At 43.2% G+C, this 16678-nt stretch overlaps 1 protein-coding gene and 1 long non-coding RNA gene across 4 annotated transcripts; both read right to left on the reverse strand.

Moving 5' to 3' along the window:
• Positions 1-456: 456 nt before the first annotated feature.
• Positions 457-3502, reverse strand: LOC111611409. 3 transcript variants are annotated; one of them, XM_023348096.1, is made up of 9 exons: positions 3416-3502; positions 3137-3253; positions 2945-3025; positions 2556-2837; positions 2252-2413; positions 1752-1841; positions 1561-1589; positions 1139-1204; positions 457-805 (listed from the first exon to the last, which is right to left on the reverse strand). In XM_023348096.1, exons 1-9 carry the CDS (start codon positions 3474-3476, stop codon positions 752-754), a joined length of 942 nt encoding a protein of 313 aa, XP_023203864.1. In that variant the 5' UTR covers positions 3477-3502; the 3' UTR covers positions 457-751. The 3 variants fall into 3 exon arrangements, with proteins under 3 accessions (XP_023203864.1, XP_023203863.1, XP_023203862.1); XM_023348095.1 differs by having other exon boundaries at positions 1139-1201; positions 2945-3253; XM_023348094.1 differs by having other exon boundaries at positions 2945-3253.
• Positions 3503-11201: 7699 nt separating this feature from the next.
• LOC111611451 lies at positions 11202-12910 on the reverse strand. Its single transcript, XR_002754056.1, has 4 exons — positions 12858-12910; positions 12607-12708; positions 12440-12489; positions 11202-12226 (listed from the first exon to the last, which is right to left on the reverse strand). It is a non-coding gene; the product is annotated as an uncharacterized LOC111611451 (long non-coding RNA).
• Between the last annotated feature and the right edge of the window lie 3768 nt (positions 12911-16678).

The following is a 16678-nucleotide window of genomic DNA, read 5'->3' on the forward strand; positions in this document are numbered from 1 at the left end:
AGCAACTGGAGGAAACGAATGGAAGAACAGCTGACGAGACAAATGACACTAGACAGAACTGACACTACATACAACTAGGACCCGACGAGGAACAAAGAACACAGGTGGGGTTAAATACACAAAGGGTAATCATGGAAACGAGACACACCTGGGAACAATCAAGGGGAAGACAGGACAATACGGAGACTCAGAGACACAGAAACTCAAAATAAATACACAGAAAACTCAAATCCTGACATATAGAGTGCCATTTCAGCCAAAATTACATAGATTATTAATAAGTAAGTTATTGGCTTCTTTATTTATTTATTTCTGCCCATCCTTTTTCATTTTCCTTATTTGTTTCTGCTTCACTATGATAATGAGGGGCGGTGCCTTCAGGCTACAACTTCTCCCATTTGGTTGGTTAGCATCACACTGTACTTAGCTTCAAGAAAGATGGCGACCTACCACCAGTTTATCAGGTAGATGGAGCTTGGCAACTTTATTAGACATTACAACTAAATCAATGGAATGAAAAACACTTTAATTCTACTGAATACATGATTTGCTAGCATAAAAAATACATATATTACAATGAACTTTCTAAATGCATTAAATGTTTGAAGGATTGTGATCCAAGCACTGCAGAGAGGCAGGATGGGAGCAGATTAGGCATCAAACAAGCAGAAACGATCCAGAACAAAACATTCAAATCCACAACAAATGAAAGGAAAATGTTGCTTTTTCTTCTGTTATGGACAGCAGCCAATCAGATCACAGCAGAATGAGGCTGCAGAGTGCTGTAGATCACAGGGTCAGGGACCTGGAATAACACAATAATAAAAAACAACATAAAAAAATATTACTATAACACATTAGCCATAAATAGAGGTGTTAATATTTTAACATTGCTTTTCTGTGCATAGAGAAAGCAGATGGTAAATCCATGTTTATCAGCTCATGGATGATGAATATCACATTTATTATAAAAATTGCACATGAAGCCAATCCATGAATCTTTTGCAATATTAAAACCTAAAGCTTAAGATCCAGTTAGAGAAAAGGTTTCAACATGGAAGACCCTAATATTTGTACATTACATCACAGCGTTTACCAAATGAATAAATTTATGTTGCATTTGAATCGCAGCACTCACGTTGCTTTTTGTCCTGGTTTCCATGCCGAGATTCATGGATGTATAAGAAGCATAAGGCTCAACCTGCTGAAGGAAAACAAAGCAAAGAGAAACAGTGATGTGATTTAAGCAAACTGTTTGCAAAAGAATGTTGTTTTGTCATTGAAGGTTCTTCCTGTTGTTAAGAAGAGTTATTATTGTTATTATTCAGTTTGTTTCTGACGCGTCTGCCTGGAACAGACCTAACCCACAAAACCATCTGATGTCATTCTGCCCTGTGTGGGTTTTTGATAAGACTGAGTCATCATGGCAGAGTCTGACATCAATTCCTCAGCTGAGTTTCATATCTGCGTGGCAAAAGTCCAAAGATGTCCATAAACCAGCAGTGGCTGAATGAGGTTTCAAAATGTCTAAATATGTCATATTTCTGTGGTGAAACTCACAGGTTGGTCTTCCTTCTGGTTTTTACTTCCTAAAAGAGAAAAGAGTTGGACTCAGCTATCATGCATCATAGTTTACTATCTACTGTTACTTTGTTATTTTTTATGCACATCAGAAAAACAACAGTTAAAATATTAAGCAGCAGTTTGCATACATGGTAGTTGTTTTTAAATAAATCAGTAATTGTTCTCACCTTTAGTTTTTATCCATCCAATGGTTACCATCACAGTTATTAAGAGTCCTGCTAACAACATGGACACAATGACAGCCCACCAAATCCACCCTGGTGGAAAGACGACACGTTATATAGAATAACACCACTGGAAGAAAAACACCAACACATAGCATCTGTTTGAAATGAAAGGAATAGGCTGGCTTTGTTAAAGAGACATTCTGTGAGAACAACAATAGGTCAGTAGGTCAGATGGACTCCGTCTTATATATCATTACAGCGGCTTAACAACTTTAACACAGATATATTTAGGCCAAGAAAACAATATAAAAACTTCAGATAGTGTCTTGTGCTGTAGACCTTCCTCTAATCTGTGGATATTTTTACTTTTCTACAAGTTCACTACTTTCTACCACAGCTAATGGAATCATTACTGCTAATATCTTCACTGCATTTCATTTATCAAAGAAGAACCCAGACTATACCTGTAGGTATTTAAACGTAATAAAATGCATCCCTACCTTGTGATTTTGTTTGATTATTTTCGGTAAATAAAGTTGCTGTTGGGGTTTCTGATGTTCGCCACCTGCTGCTGGTTGAAGATGCTGATTCAGTTCTGTCTGATTTGGTTAATATTGAGTTAGTTGTTGCTGATGTAGTTGCTGTAGCTGCTGTTGGCTGTTCTGTAAATTAGGATTATGTTGTGTTAATTAAGCTTAAGTTGCATCATTATATGAAAACAATCAGCTGATTAGAGTAGATACATATAAAAAACTGAAATATTTCAAGTTTGAGAGAATGATGAATAATGTTTCATGTTCTCACCTCTTTTCTTCCCTGATGACTGATGGTTGAAGGTGAACAGCTGGTATTGTTTGGCTTCATATCCATCATGTACTTTGCACTTTAATAATTCATAAAACATTGAGTTCTGATGCAGATGAAATGCTGGGATTGTGACAGCTGCAGAGCAGGAGGATGTTACATTCACATCTGGTGATATTTTCTCTTTCCCCTCATACAGCCACCACACTTTGTGTCTGCAGTATATGTATTGAGACACAGAGCAGGTAAAGGTGACTTTTCCATTGTTTCTTTGTTCAGTCACTGGTGAAGATGGAGATATTTAGAAAAGACAACAAAAGAAATTCAGCTTCATTGTTGTATCACTAAGAGGAAGTGTGACTAAATACGAATGTGATGTAAATACTCACTGGTAACAACAGACAGATCAACCTTCCTGAGGTGATTTGATCTGCAGTAGTAGTGACCAACATCCTCCATTGTGACGTTCTCTATGACCAGAGAACAGTCTGCTGTGACACTCAGTCTGCCTGACTTAGCGTTAGCCTTTTCTGTGAAATTTCCTTGTTCAAACAATGATACACTTCTGTTTCCTGGCTGACCTGACGTCCATGTGATTCTGTCACAGTTGTGTTTCTTCTCTGTCACATTTCCACAGGGTAAAGTGACTCCATCACCAGTTTTAACAGTGAAAAAAGCTCGCTGTTGTCCAGCTGTTGCTGCAGGGAAAAATGGAACAAATAACTGCTGACATGTAGATTGAGAGGTAGAAACAACATAATATTTTTGGTCACAAATAAAACCCAATAAGTAATAAATACTTTCAAGTAACATATTTTACTGCACATCTGAGGATGGATATTTGTTAGATGTTTCCTTACCTGTGAGCTGAAGCATCAGAATTGTAAATAAAGTCTTAGAGATCCACTTAGAGGAAAGCATCGTGCTTCAGTGTCTTTACATCCACGACTGACTGAGTCTGTGAAGCAGCTTCCTTTTAAGCATGAAATCATTGCGTGTGTGTGTGTGTATGGAGGTGTGACTTCCTCAGCAGCAGGCTGTTGTTTGTCACGTATTTAACTCCATTACACACTTCACAGGGCAGCAAGTGGCAGGGGCGGGTGAACAATCATTACAAATATAGTAACCATAATAGAAACTTATTTTTCTCAATTCCACAATGCATGTTAATACCAATAACAAGATATGATGTTTAACTTAACTGCAAAGTAAAATGAAATCCTCGACACTCTCTGCGTTCTGTCACCTCTGGAGGAATCTGACTGTAACTCCGCCTTCTAAGTTATTGTTAGCTTTGATACTAATGTTACATTATTGCAGCATCATCCTGATTTGTAAGTTGCTCTGGAGAAAAGTGTCTGCCAAATAAATGAACAAGAGCATAAACAAACCAGAAATTCGTGAATCAAACATGACAACACCTGATATATGTGCATAAATGTTAGGTCAGGCTCTCATCCTTATAATTCAGGTGTGTTGGAATATTTTTTTTATTGAAGTTTAAAATGGTCCCATTCACAAATCATCCATCCATCTATCCATCCCTCCATTTTCTTCCACTTTATCCAAGGTCGGGTCGCGGGGGTAGCAGCTTCAGAAGGGAGGCCCAGACTTCCCTCTCCCCAGCCACTTCTTCTAGCTCTTCCGGGGGAATCCCGAGGCGTTCCCAGGCCAGCCGAGAGACATAGTCCCTCCAGCGTGTCCTGGGTCTTCCCCGGGACCTCCCTCCCGGTGGGACGTGCCTGGAACACCTCACCAGGGAGGCGTCCAGGAGGCATCCTGACCAGATGCCCGAGCCACCTCAACTGGCTCCTCTCGATGTGAAGGAGCAGCGGCTCTACTCTGAGTCCCTCCCGGATGACTGAGCTTCTCACCCTATCTCTAAGGGAGAGCCTAGCCACCCTACGGAGAAAACCCATTTCGGCCGCTTGTAGCCGCGATCTCGTTCTTTCGGTCATGATCCAAAGCTCATGACCATAGATGAGGGTGGGAACGTAGATCGACCGGTAAATCGAGAGCTTTGCTTTTTGGCTCAGCTCTCTCTTCAACCCCACCGGCCTGTACAGCACCCTCTTGACGGCAGACGCTGTGCCAATCCGCTCCCTTCTTCCCTCATTCAGGAACAAGATCCTGAGATACTTGAACTCCTCCACTTGGGGCAGGACACCCCCCCCTGACCCGGAGAAGGCATTCTACCCTTTTCTGGCTCAAGACCATGGTCTCGGATTTGGAGGCACTGATCCCCATCCCGGCCGCTTCACACTCGGCTGCGAACCGCTCCAGCGAGAGCTGGAGATCACGATCTGATGAAGCCAGTAGGACCACATCGTCCGCAAAAAGCAGAGATGCTATCCTAGGGCCACCAAATCGGATCCCCTCAACACCTTGGCTGCACCTAGAAATTCTGCCCATGAAAGTAATGAACAGAATAGGTGACAAAGGGCAGCCCTGGCGGAGTCCAACTCTCACCGGAAATGAGCCCGACTTACTGCCAGCAATGCGGACCAGACTCTGACACCGGTCATACAGGGACCTGACAGCCCATATCAAAGGGCCCGGTACCCCATACTTCCGGAGAACCCCACACAGGGCTCCCCGAGGGACACGGTCGAACGCCTTCTCCAAGTCCACAAAACACATGTAGACCGGTTGGGCGAGCTCCCAGAACCCTCCAGGACCCTGCCGAGGGTGTAGAGCTGGTCCAGTGTTCCACGACCAGGACGAAAACCACACTGCTCTTCCTGAATACAAGGTTCGACTATCTGATGGACCCTCCTCTCCAGACCCCTGAATAGACCTTGCCAGGGAGGCTTAAGAGTGTTACCCCTGTAATTGGAGCACACCCTCCGGTCCCCCTTTTTGAACAGGGGGACCACCACCCCAGTCTGCCAATCCAGGGAAACTGCCCCCGATGTCCATGCAATATTGCAGAGTCGCATCAGCCAACACAACCCTACAACATCCAGAGCCTTAAGGAACTCCGGGCAGATCTCATCCACCCCCGGAGCCTTGCCACCGAGGAGCTTTTTAACCACCTCAGCGACCTCGTCCCCAGAGATTGGAGAGCCCAACCCAGAGTCCCCAGGCTCAGCTTCCTCAATGGAAGACATGTTGGTGGGACTGATGAGGTCTTTGACGTAGTCTGCCCACCGGCCCACAACTTCCCAAGTTGAGGTCAGCAGCACACCATCCCCACTATAAATAGTGTTGGTGCTGTACTGCTTCCCCCTCCTGAGACGCTGGATGGTGGACCAGAATTGCCTCAAAGCTGTATGGAAGTCTTTCTCTATGGCCTCTCCAAACTCCTCCCACGCCCGAGTTTTTGCCTCAGCAACCACCCGACCCGCATGCCGCTTCACCCGCCGGTACCCATCAGCTGCTTCCGGAGTCCCACAGGCCAAAAAGGCCCGATAGAACTCCGTCTTCAGCCTGACAGCATCCCTCACCAAAGGTGTCCACCAACAGGTTCGAGGGTTGCCGCCATGACAGGCACCGTCAACCTTGCGGCCACAGCTCCAATAGGCCGCCTCGACAATAGAGGGATGGAACATGGTCCACTCAGACTCAATGTCTCCTACCTCCCCCGGAACATGTTCAAAGTTCTGCCGGAGATGGGAGTTAAAGCTCCGTCTCTTAGGGGATTCTGCCAGACGTTCCCAGCAGACCCTCACAACACGTTTGGGCCTGCCAGGTCTGACCGGCTTCCTCCCCCACCACCGGAGCCAACTCACCACCAGGTAGTGGTCAGTGGACAGCTCCGCACCTCTCTTCACCCAAGTGTCCAAGACATACAGCTGCAAATCTGATGAAACGATGACAAAGTCGATCCTGGTGTCCTGGTGCCAAGTGCACATATGGACACCCTTATGCTTGAACATGGCGTTTGTTATGGACAATCCATGATGAGCACAGAAGTCCAACAACAGAACACCGCTCGAGTTCAGATCGGGGGGCCGTTCCTCCCAACCACGCCCCTCCAGGTCTCACTGTCATTGCCCACTTGAGCGTTGAAGTCCCCCAGCAGAACAAGGGAGTCCCAAGGGAGGGGGTACTCTCCAGTACCCCCTCTAAGGACTCCAAAAAGGTTTGTAATCTGAACTGTCATTCAGCCCTTAAGCACAAACGAAAGTCAGGACCCGTCCCCCCACCTGTAGGCGGAGGGAGGCTACCCTCTCGTTCACCGGGGTAAACCCCAACGTACAGGCGCCGAGATGAGGAGCAATAAGTATACCCACTCCTGCCCGACGCCTCTCACCGTGGGCAACTCCAGAGTGGAAGTATGTCCAGCCCCTCTCAAGGAGGCTGGTTCCAGAACCAGAGCCATGCGTCGAGGTGAGACCGACTATTTCTAGTAATAGAAATAATGCAACATGCCTCTCTGAACTGTCTGGTTGGGTCCTTCTGTCATTAAATTGGGTGGTGAAGTGGTGAGGCAAACGCTGAGGACCCAGGTAGAAGTGAGATGAAATGATGTTTTAATGAAGAAAATCCAAAACTCCAGGCAGCACGGCTGAGCGGAAGCCAGGGCTCAACGCCAGTAGCAACTGGTTGTACGAATGGACTGCAGAATACACACAACTGAACTGAACAGAAACAAACGACAAGGACCCGACAGAGACACAGGTGACATTAAATACACAGGAGGTAATCAGGGAATGAGACACACCTGGGAACAATCAAGGGGAAGACAGGACAACACGGAGACTCAAAAACACAGAAACTCAAAATAAACACAGAGAAAAAAACACAGATCCTGACAAAACATCTTTATTCAAAATTTTAAAACAATATTTTTTTCCCATAGGTGACTGATTATTGACATACTTGAGTTATTATAGCCTTTAATACTTGTGGTTATTCATAACTCTTTTATCTAAAAGTATATGAACAACTCATAATGTTCTAAGAAAACAATTTCTTCTTGTTTGACACAAATAAATGTTTTACAGCTTCCTTGTGTTTCAAACTAAAACAGTTTGTGATACATAAAGTCATATTTCATATTTGCTAATGAATTTATTGCTTTATATTGGCTCTTCAATCGATCTGTGGAATCTGACGGAAGCAGAAGACTCTGGGATGTTTTCATATACCACAGTCTCTCCATGCTGATCACGGTTTACCTGCACGACAAAACAGATCAGTATTTATTTTCCTTACATAACGGGCAGCATATGGTATATTTTCCAATTTCCATTTGTATATTCAGTATAAACTTACTGTGTTTCTTTTCGTCGCATGTTTTGTTATCTGAAAAGAGAAACCAGACGACCTTAGCTGATTTCAGCTTCAACAGTTAAAATTTAGCTTAATAATTACTTTTAGGAGCTTTCTTACATTGAATTTTCTCCCATATGGTTACTATGGCAACACACATTATGAGTACTGTAACACCCACAGACACAATGATGCATCTCAAGAAGGACAAATCACCTGGAAATGATGAAAAAAAATTACTTTAATTAGGCTTAATCTGAGAGAATCTGAAGCCAACCACTTGTAACGTTAATATTCAAATATTCAAATATTAAATTATAAAATGAAAATATCTATTGCCTTGTTGTTCTGTTGGATTATGCATTGCTATTGCCTTTGTTGTTGCTTCGTCCCCTAAAAAGTGAATGAAATGCAAGAAACGATGATTTAATTACAGGATATCAGCACCACTAGTGGTCACTCTGATATTCAGACATTTATATTTTAAAGATGAAGAAAACTTAATACCTGGTATTGTCTCCCTGTTTCTTGTTGTGGATATAGGTTGAGTTGTTGTTACTGATGACTTTGGAGTTTCTCCTTTAATATAAATTTAAAGAATTGCAGCAAATCTTTTACCAACAAATAACTGAGCTACATTACCAAAAGCTACATTTAGAATAGCAGGTGTGATGTTACAATTTCAAATCCTTAAGATGTAAATGTGGAATTTGTTCTCACCTCTTTCCTCACTTGATGATTGATGACTGAAGGTGAACAGCTGATATTGTTTGGCTTCATATCCATCATATACTTTGCACTTTAATAATTCATAAAACATTGAGTTCTGATGCAGATTAAATGCTGGGATTGTGACAGCTGCAGAGCAGGAGGATGATACATTCACATCTGGTGATATTTTCTCTTTCCCCTCATACAGCCACCACACTGTGTGTCTGCAGTATATGTATTGAGACACAGAGCAGGTAAAGGTGACTTTTCCATTGTTTCTTTGTTCAGTCACTGGTGAAGATGGAGATATTTAGAAAAGACAACAAAAGAAATTCAGCTTCATTGTTGTATCACTAAGAGGAAGTGTGACTAAATACAAATATGATGTAAATACTCACTGGTAACAACAGACAGATCAACCTTCCAGAGGTGATTTTGTCTGCAGTAGTATTGACCAACATCCTCCACTGTGACGTTCTTTATGACCAGAGAACAGTCTGCTGTGACACTCAGTCTGCCTGACTTAGCATTAGCCTTTTCTGTGAAGTTTCCTCGTTCAAACAATGATACATTTCTGTTTCCTGGCTGACTGAACGTCCATGTGATTCTGTCACAGTTGTGTTTCTTCTCTGTCACATTTCCACAGGGTAAAGTGACTCCAACACCAGCTTTAACAGTGAAGAAAGTTCGCTGTTGTCCAGCTGTTGCTGCAGGGAAAAAGTGGGAGACAATGTAGCAAATAACACATCTCAAGGTTGATCGAGATGTAGTTTCAGCAATTAGAAATGAGATATTTCCTTACCTGTGATCTGAAGTATCATAAATAAAGACATTGAAATCCATAGAAAGGAAGACATAGTGCTTCTGTCTCTGCACACACCCAACTGACTGAGTCTGTAAAGCAACCTCTTTTAAACAGGAAAACATTGCATAGTCTGTGTGACTATAAAGGTGTGAATTCCTCATAGGGACTGTGTTTGAAAAAACTACTTGGTGCCCAACTGCTGCAGCAGCAAGAGCAAGAATAAGTGGAAAAATCTACTGAGCGTCAAGCAACTCACAGACAGAGTGAGGTTAAGCTAAAGATAAAATAACACTATAATTAATACACCAGTACACCATTACATCACTACAACAATTATTTACGCAAAACTGAAGTGTTGTTAAATAAATATTAGCTAGATGTTTTCTTATCTATGAGATGAAGTGTAAGAAGTGGAAATTAAAATGTTAGTTGAACAAAAGCTGATATTTCTGTATTTCTCTGTAAAATGGTTCTAATTTTAACATGAAAACCTTGCGCAGGCCGTGTGGGCGTTAGAGGTTTCACTTCCTCATAGCAACTAAAAACATCACGCCTCCTCTCATTAACTTATAGTTATAGTTCATTTTACAAATTAAGACATTGTTTTTCACATATTTTGATGTCAGGTTTTGGCGGGATGAGCAGCAGATCAAAGGTAATTTGATTCTCAAACTGAGACAAACTTCTTGGAAGCAAAGTGATCAGATAAATGCACAACATCCTCACAATCCCTCTATCAAACAGATGCATGTTTTTAAAGGGACTTTATGTGGAGGTTTTATATTTAACAATGTGAAAAAACTGTTTATGCTCCGTTAGGTGCAACCGAATTTTACACCTAAAATGGTTTCTTTCTCAGTACGTATGATCTCTCCATACAAAGTTAAAAAGGATGTGGACTGGGTGTATAAATACTTATAGATCTCACCTAATATGATGTCACTACCAGCATAACGGCAGTACTATGTCACTCTGCTGCCACAGCATCATTTCCTGTTTTCATATCACATCTTTCAGCAACCATCCTACAGGTTTAAAGTGTTTAGTTGTTTGATGCACCAGTTGACTAATCAGCGATGGCTGAACTGTGGGACGTCTTAATGTCCAAACATGCACATTTCAGAGAACAAGATTAAAGTCTGACCGTAAAAGGATTCTGTAGAAGACGATTATTGCTGGTCATCAGGAAATGAGCAAACCTGGTTTATTTAGACCACAAATGGCATAGCATGTTAGTCTCATTTTTTATATTTAGTCTCAATGATTAACCTGAGGTTAGGGTTTGCAACACTTTTTGTGGTCCTCATTTTGTTCGTCCCTCTTTACTGTTAACATTTATTCTTTACAAACAAGAGTTTTACCCCAGTGTTCAACCCTTCTCTCTTTTTTTTCCTCACTCGTTCCAATTAACAATCCTTTTTCCTGTCATGAGGTGTGGTGGATGGTGGTGAGGCAGATGCTGAGGACTCAGGTACGAGTAAGAAAATGATGATTTTAATGAAGAAATCAGGAATACAAAGTCCAAAATCCCAGACAGCACGGCTGAGCGGAACCCAGGGCTCAACGCCGGTAGCAACTGGTGAAACGAAGGACAACAGTACAACAGCTCACACATACGACAAGGACCCGACAAAGACACAGAGACACAGGTGACATTAAATACACAGGAGGTAATCAGGGAACGAGACACACCTGGGAACAATCAAGGGGAAGTTAGGACAACACGGAGACTCGGAAGATACAGAAACTCAAAATAGACACATAGAAAAACACAGATCACGACAGTACCCCCCCCCCCCACCCCCCTCAAGGGCGGTTCCAAGACGCCCCCCCAAAAAACATCAGTCCAAAATCAAAAACACAAGGGTGGGCGGAGGGACGCTGGACGGGGGGCCAGAGTCCTACAACAAAAAGGGTGGGCGGAGACACAGGAGACAGAACCCACGGTGGACGTCCACGGAGCAGCTCCGACCAAGGACAACAGCGGACCCCTCGGTGGAGGTCTGGTGGGCGACGACGGAGGAGGAGCCGGGCCACAGGTGGGGGGTCCGGTGGGCGATGTCGGCGCAGAGGTGACGGGGGAGCTCTGGGGCCACTGAGAGGCGAGGAGGAAGCACTAGGGGGCGAAGAAGAGGAGGTACAAAGGGGTGGAGACTCAGAAGCACGAGGGGACTCGGGTGGAGCACTGGGAGGCAGAGACTTGGGTGGAGCATTAGGGGGCAACAAGGGGGCAACAAAGGAGCACTGGGACCACTAGGCAGCGCCGAGGGAGCACTGGGACCACTAGGCAGCGCCGAGGGAGCACTGGGACCACTAGGGGGCGACGAGGGAGCACTGGGAGACATAAAGGGAGCACTAGGCGACTTGGAAGGGGCACTAGGAGACTCGGAGGGAGTACTAGGAGACTCATGGTGGTGAGGCAGATGCTGAGGACCCAGGTAGGAGTGAGAAAATGATTTTAATGAAGAAACCAGGAATACAAAGTCCAAAATCCCAGGCAGCATGGCTGAGCAGAAGCCAGGGCTCAATGCTGGTAGCAACTGGTGAAACGAAGGACGACGGTACAATAGCTCACACATATCACAAGAGAGACACAGGTGACATTAAATACACTGGAAGTAATCAAGGAACGAGACACGCCTGGGAACAATCAAGGGGAAGACAGGACAACACGGAGACTCGGAAAACACAGAAACTCACAATAGACACAGAAAAACACAGATCACGACATCCCCACATCCTGACTGACGACTCAGTTGCCCTTCCACTCATCGCCTCTTTTCATACTTGCCCTTCTTTATGGTTTCTTCTTTATAGCTCATGTGGATTAAACTTTAACCATGTTAAATTTGCTTATTCAACTTGATGGTCCCAGATTCAAATCCCGGACAAGCCCCCAAGTTTTATGACTGGCTCACAACACAAACAGGAGACAATGCTGCAAGATACATAAAAGGAAGATTTGTTAAGGATAAAGCATAAGGTTAACAAAAACTATATGATTCCAACTTTTCTCACTGCATAGGTACTATCTTTTTTGTATAAAAGACTCATGTTTTGTTTTGGAAACAAAACTTTCAAAAACTAATTTTAGTGCTGAAAAGATGTTGAAGATTACGATATAGGATTATGGCACAAATAAAACGCTCACCAATGTTTTTGTACTTTGCTGTAGCATCATCTTCATCAGTGGGCCTCATGCTGAAAACAAACAACACATTTGAATATGAGACTCATGTTCATCCTACAGAATTGTATTATTATCTTCCATGTTATTAAAAACTAACACATCCTCATAAGAATAGAGAATGTTTTCACCTTCAGCCTTCCTCTGCAGCAGGATTACAACACACAATGATGTCATCTTCAGAGTTGCCAAACCCAACAGGACAATGATGTACCTTAATGGCTTTAAAAAATCTGGAAAGTAATGAATATCTGATAAGCTAGTACATTTAAACATGACTCAGTATGAAGATGTTTCAGTCAAAACTGGTGGAATATTCACATTTTTAAATTTTTAAAATGAACAAATATTTTGAGTTTGAAGTGATTTTAACAGTTCTCACCTGTTTCTACACCTGGACGATGTGAGTTGCAGGTGAACAGCTGGTCGTTTTTATTGTAACCATCTTTAACTTTGCACTTTAATTGCTCACAAAACTTTGAGTTGTGTTGAAGTTGAGATGTTGGGAAAGTCACAGTGGCAGAACAGGACCTGGAAACATTCCTGTGTGAAGATATTTTCTCTTTGCCTTCATAGAGCCACACCACTGTGTGTCTGCAGTAGACATATTTTGTCACAGAGCAGGTCAGGTTGACCTCATCATCGCTCTTCTGTTCAGTCACTGGTGAAAATAGAAATATTGTTTTAAAAAGAGAAGAATAAAAATAGCTAAAGCCATTTCTTATTGTTTAAACAGAAATAGGTTGTAGATACTCACTGGTGAGAACAGACAGATCAACCTTGATGAGATTTTGTCCTGCTGGGTTCTGACTGCAGAAGTATTGACCAAAATCTTTCACAGTGACGTTCTTTATGACCAGAGAGCAGTTTGCTGTAACATTCAGTCTATGTAACGTAGCCGCAGCTTCTGGTGTAAAATGTCCTTGTTGGAACCATATTTTTCTGGTTCTTAGCTGACTGACCTTCCATGTGGTTCTGTCGCAGTTATTCTGTGCTTGGATCTCATTTACACAGGGCAAAGTGACTTCATCACCAACTTTAACAGTGAAGAACGCACGACGTTGCCCAGCAGCTGCTACAAACACCGCAGAGGAAGAGCAAACAAAGTTATTTTAACTGCAAGCAGAAACTAACGGCACCAAGTTACACACAAAGCATGACTGTCTTAGCTAAAGGAACATATGAAATACTTACCATAGCTGTTTTATTGCAGAGTCAAAATGTTCTGATGGATTTATTCTTACCTGTAAACTGAAGCATCAGTATCTGGAATAAAGACAGCTTCATACATCTGATAGTAATCATTGTGCTTCTGCCAGCTTGTCACATTCACAAATGACTCAAACTCTAATTTAGCTTTAACAAAAACCCTCAGAGCTTCTGCTGATGTCATTTCCTTAAATTGCTTAATTTTGCGTTGGAGTCCAGATTCCCAAGTGTAGCAGAGTTTTTAAATGTCAGAGAGCCGTTTAAAGCCCCGCCTCGTCTCTGGTTTTATCTGGTATTTTTATTCTTCCTGAACTGTATTTCTGGTTGTTTATAATCCATGTAAACTATTTCATTTATTCATCTCTGTGCAAGAAATTTAGTCCAGCTCTGGATGAAAAACAGCTTGAGGTCTTAGTTGTTAAAGAATATGATTCAAATAAGTTAATAAATAAAGAGAAGTTTAAAATGGTGACATGATTCTCATCGTTTTTATTTACAGTTACTGTTAACCTGCTGTTTTGTCTTAAATGCCATTTAAATTAGATGCAGTTTCTAACCAAACCAGGTGGTGGCGCTTCACCTCCTACTTACCAAGACTCATTTTGACCACAAAAAGCTGATAGATGTGGATTAAACTCAAGGCAACTGGAAACAGCGTCTCCACAATTTAAACTTTACCTGTAGATTGTATTTAATTGTAAATTACCTACATGAGCTTTTAAATACAGTTCTGATTTTCTACTAATGTGTGGCAAGCTTTTAACTGGATTGAGTAAATGCAGTCACTGAAAAGTACTGTATGAAATGATTTAACAGTCATCTTGATTAGATTTATAAAATCTGAATTAGTTCAAGAAAAATACAAAAATAGATAAAAAACTGCAGTGCAGACAGATGTGAGGTCTGACTATGTGGTTCAATCTACTGCTAAGCTCAGAGACATTTTGATGTATATTATTAAAGATGAAAAATCTCTGGCATTAACTAAAATTTCATTCTGAGAAAATCAACATTCACAACCTTGTATCACTTTAACGTTCAGGTTTGTTTGCAGGTTTGGTTTTATTTGTTATTTTTCCTCAGTTTGCTTTATGTTGAATGTCTGCAAAATATCCTATGTTAAATCCAAGAAGCAAAAGTTATTTTTATCATCAATGTGGCTTTGTAATGTCTACATTAAATATTTGTGAGTAGATTCCTTACATGTAAACTGAAGTATCATAATCTGCAATGAAATCAGTTTAATCCATCAGAATGCCCTCATCTGTGTTACATTCACAACGCTGTCAACAGTTTCTCTGACCGAAATGTTAAATCTTTTTGCTATGACTTCTTAAATATTTAAGTTCCTTATCTCTGGATGCTTCAGTGGTTTTCAGACTTTTAGATGTTTGAATTTATACATTTTACTGAAGTTGAGCCTACTAGCATTCAGTTTGGTGTCACATTAAGGAGGTCATGTTTAATTAGATGGAGTTTTTGTTGTTTTTGTTTTTTATTTCACTTTATATTTAGAATCTAATGGAGGAGTGCATTCAGGTGTACATTTCTCGATACATCAAAGACTGCAGCTAATTCAGTCTGGAAGAGGTCCATCCATCCATCCATCCATCCATCTTCTTCCGCTTATCCGAGGTCGGGTCGCGGGGGTAGCAGCTTCAGAAGGGAGGCCCAGACTTCCCTCTCCCCGGCCACTTCTTCCAGCTCTTCCGGGGGAATCCCGAGGCGTTCCCAGACCAGCCGAGAGACATAGTCTCTCCAGCGTGTCCTGGGTCTTCCCCGGGGCCTCCTCCCGGTGGGACGTGCCCGGAACACCTCACCAGGGAGGCGTCCAGGAGGCATCCTGACCAGATACCCGAGCCTCAACTGGCTCCTCTCGATGTGAAGGAGCAGCGGCTCTACTCTCAGTCCCTCCCGGATGACTGAGCTTCTCACCCTATCTCTAAGGGAGAGCCCAGCCACCCTACGGAGAAAACCCATTTCGGCCGCTTGTATCCGCGATCTCGTTCTTTCGGTCATGACCCAAAGCTCATGACCATAGATGAGGGTGTGAACGTAGATCGACCGGTAAATCGAGAGCTTCGCTTTTTGGCTCAGCTCTCTCTTCACCACGACGGACCGGTACAGCGCCCGCTTGACAGCAGACGCTGCGCCGATCCGCCTGTCGATCTCCCGCTCCCTTCTTCCCTCATTCGTGAACAAGATCCCGAGATACTTAAACTCCTCCACTTGGGGCAGGACACCCCCCCTGACCCGGAGAAGGCACTCTACCCTTTTCCGGCTCAAGACCATGGCCTCGGATTTGGAGGCACTGATCCCCATCCCGGCCGCTTCACACTCGGCTGCGAACCGCTCCAGCGAGAGCTGCAGATCACGATCTGATGAAGCCAGTAGGACCACATCGTCTGCGAAAAGCAGAGATGAGATCCTAAGGCCACCAAATCGGATCCCCTCAACACCTTGGCTGCGCCTAGAAATTCTGTCCATGAAAGTGATGAACAGAATCGGTGACAAAGGGCAGCCCTGGCGGAGTCCAACTCTCACCGGAAACGAGCCCGACTTACTGCCGGCAATGCGGACCAGACTCTGACACCGGTCATACAGGGACCTGACAGCCCGTATCAAAGGGCCCGGTACCCCATACTCCCGGAGAACCCCACACAGGGCTCCCCGAGGGACACGGTCGAACGCCTTCTCCAAGTCCACAAAACACATGTAGACCGGTTGGGCGAGCTCCCAGAACCCTCCAGGACCCTGCTGAGGGTGTAGAGCTGGTCCAGTGTTCCACGACCAGGACGAAAACCACACTGCTCCTCCTGAATCCGAGGTTCGACTATCCGACGGACCCTCCTCTCCAGGACCCCTGAATAGACCTTGCCAGGGAGGCAAGGTGATTTTCTAAATTTTTCTGGTTTACATTCCAACAGTTTTGAAAGTTGTGCTATGTTCAGTTTTGTCATTTAGAATATTCATTTACATGGTTTATCAAATTTG

The sequence above is a fragment of the Xiphophorus maculatus genome, chromosome 15 (assembly GCF_002775205.1).
Source record: "Xiphophorus maculatus strain JP 163 A chromosome 15, X_maculatus-5.0-male, whole genome shotgun sequence".
NCBI lineage: Eukaryota > Metazoa > Chordata > Actinopteri > Cyprinodontiformes > Poeciliidae > Xiphophorus > Xiphophorus maculatus.

What these genes read in the sequence shown, in the direction of transcription:
- LOC111611409 (XM_023348094.1), bottom strand. Translation starts at nt 3,476, where the DNA reads ATGCTTTCCTCTAAGTGGATCTCTAAGACTTTATTTACAATTCTGATG. An exon ending in TCTGATGCTTCAGCTCACAG is followed by an intron (nt 3,254 to 3,415) that starts GTAAGGAAACAT and finishes TTTTCCCTGCAG; the next exon opens with CAACAGCTGGACAACAGCGA. An exon ending in AAACCAGGACAAAAAGCAAC is followed by an intron (nt 806 to 1,138) that starts GTGAGTGCTGCG and finishes GTGTTATTCCAG; the next exon opens with GTCCCTGACCCTGTGATCTA.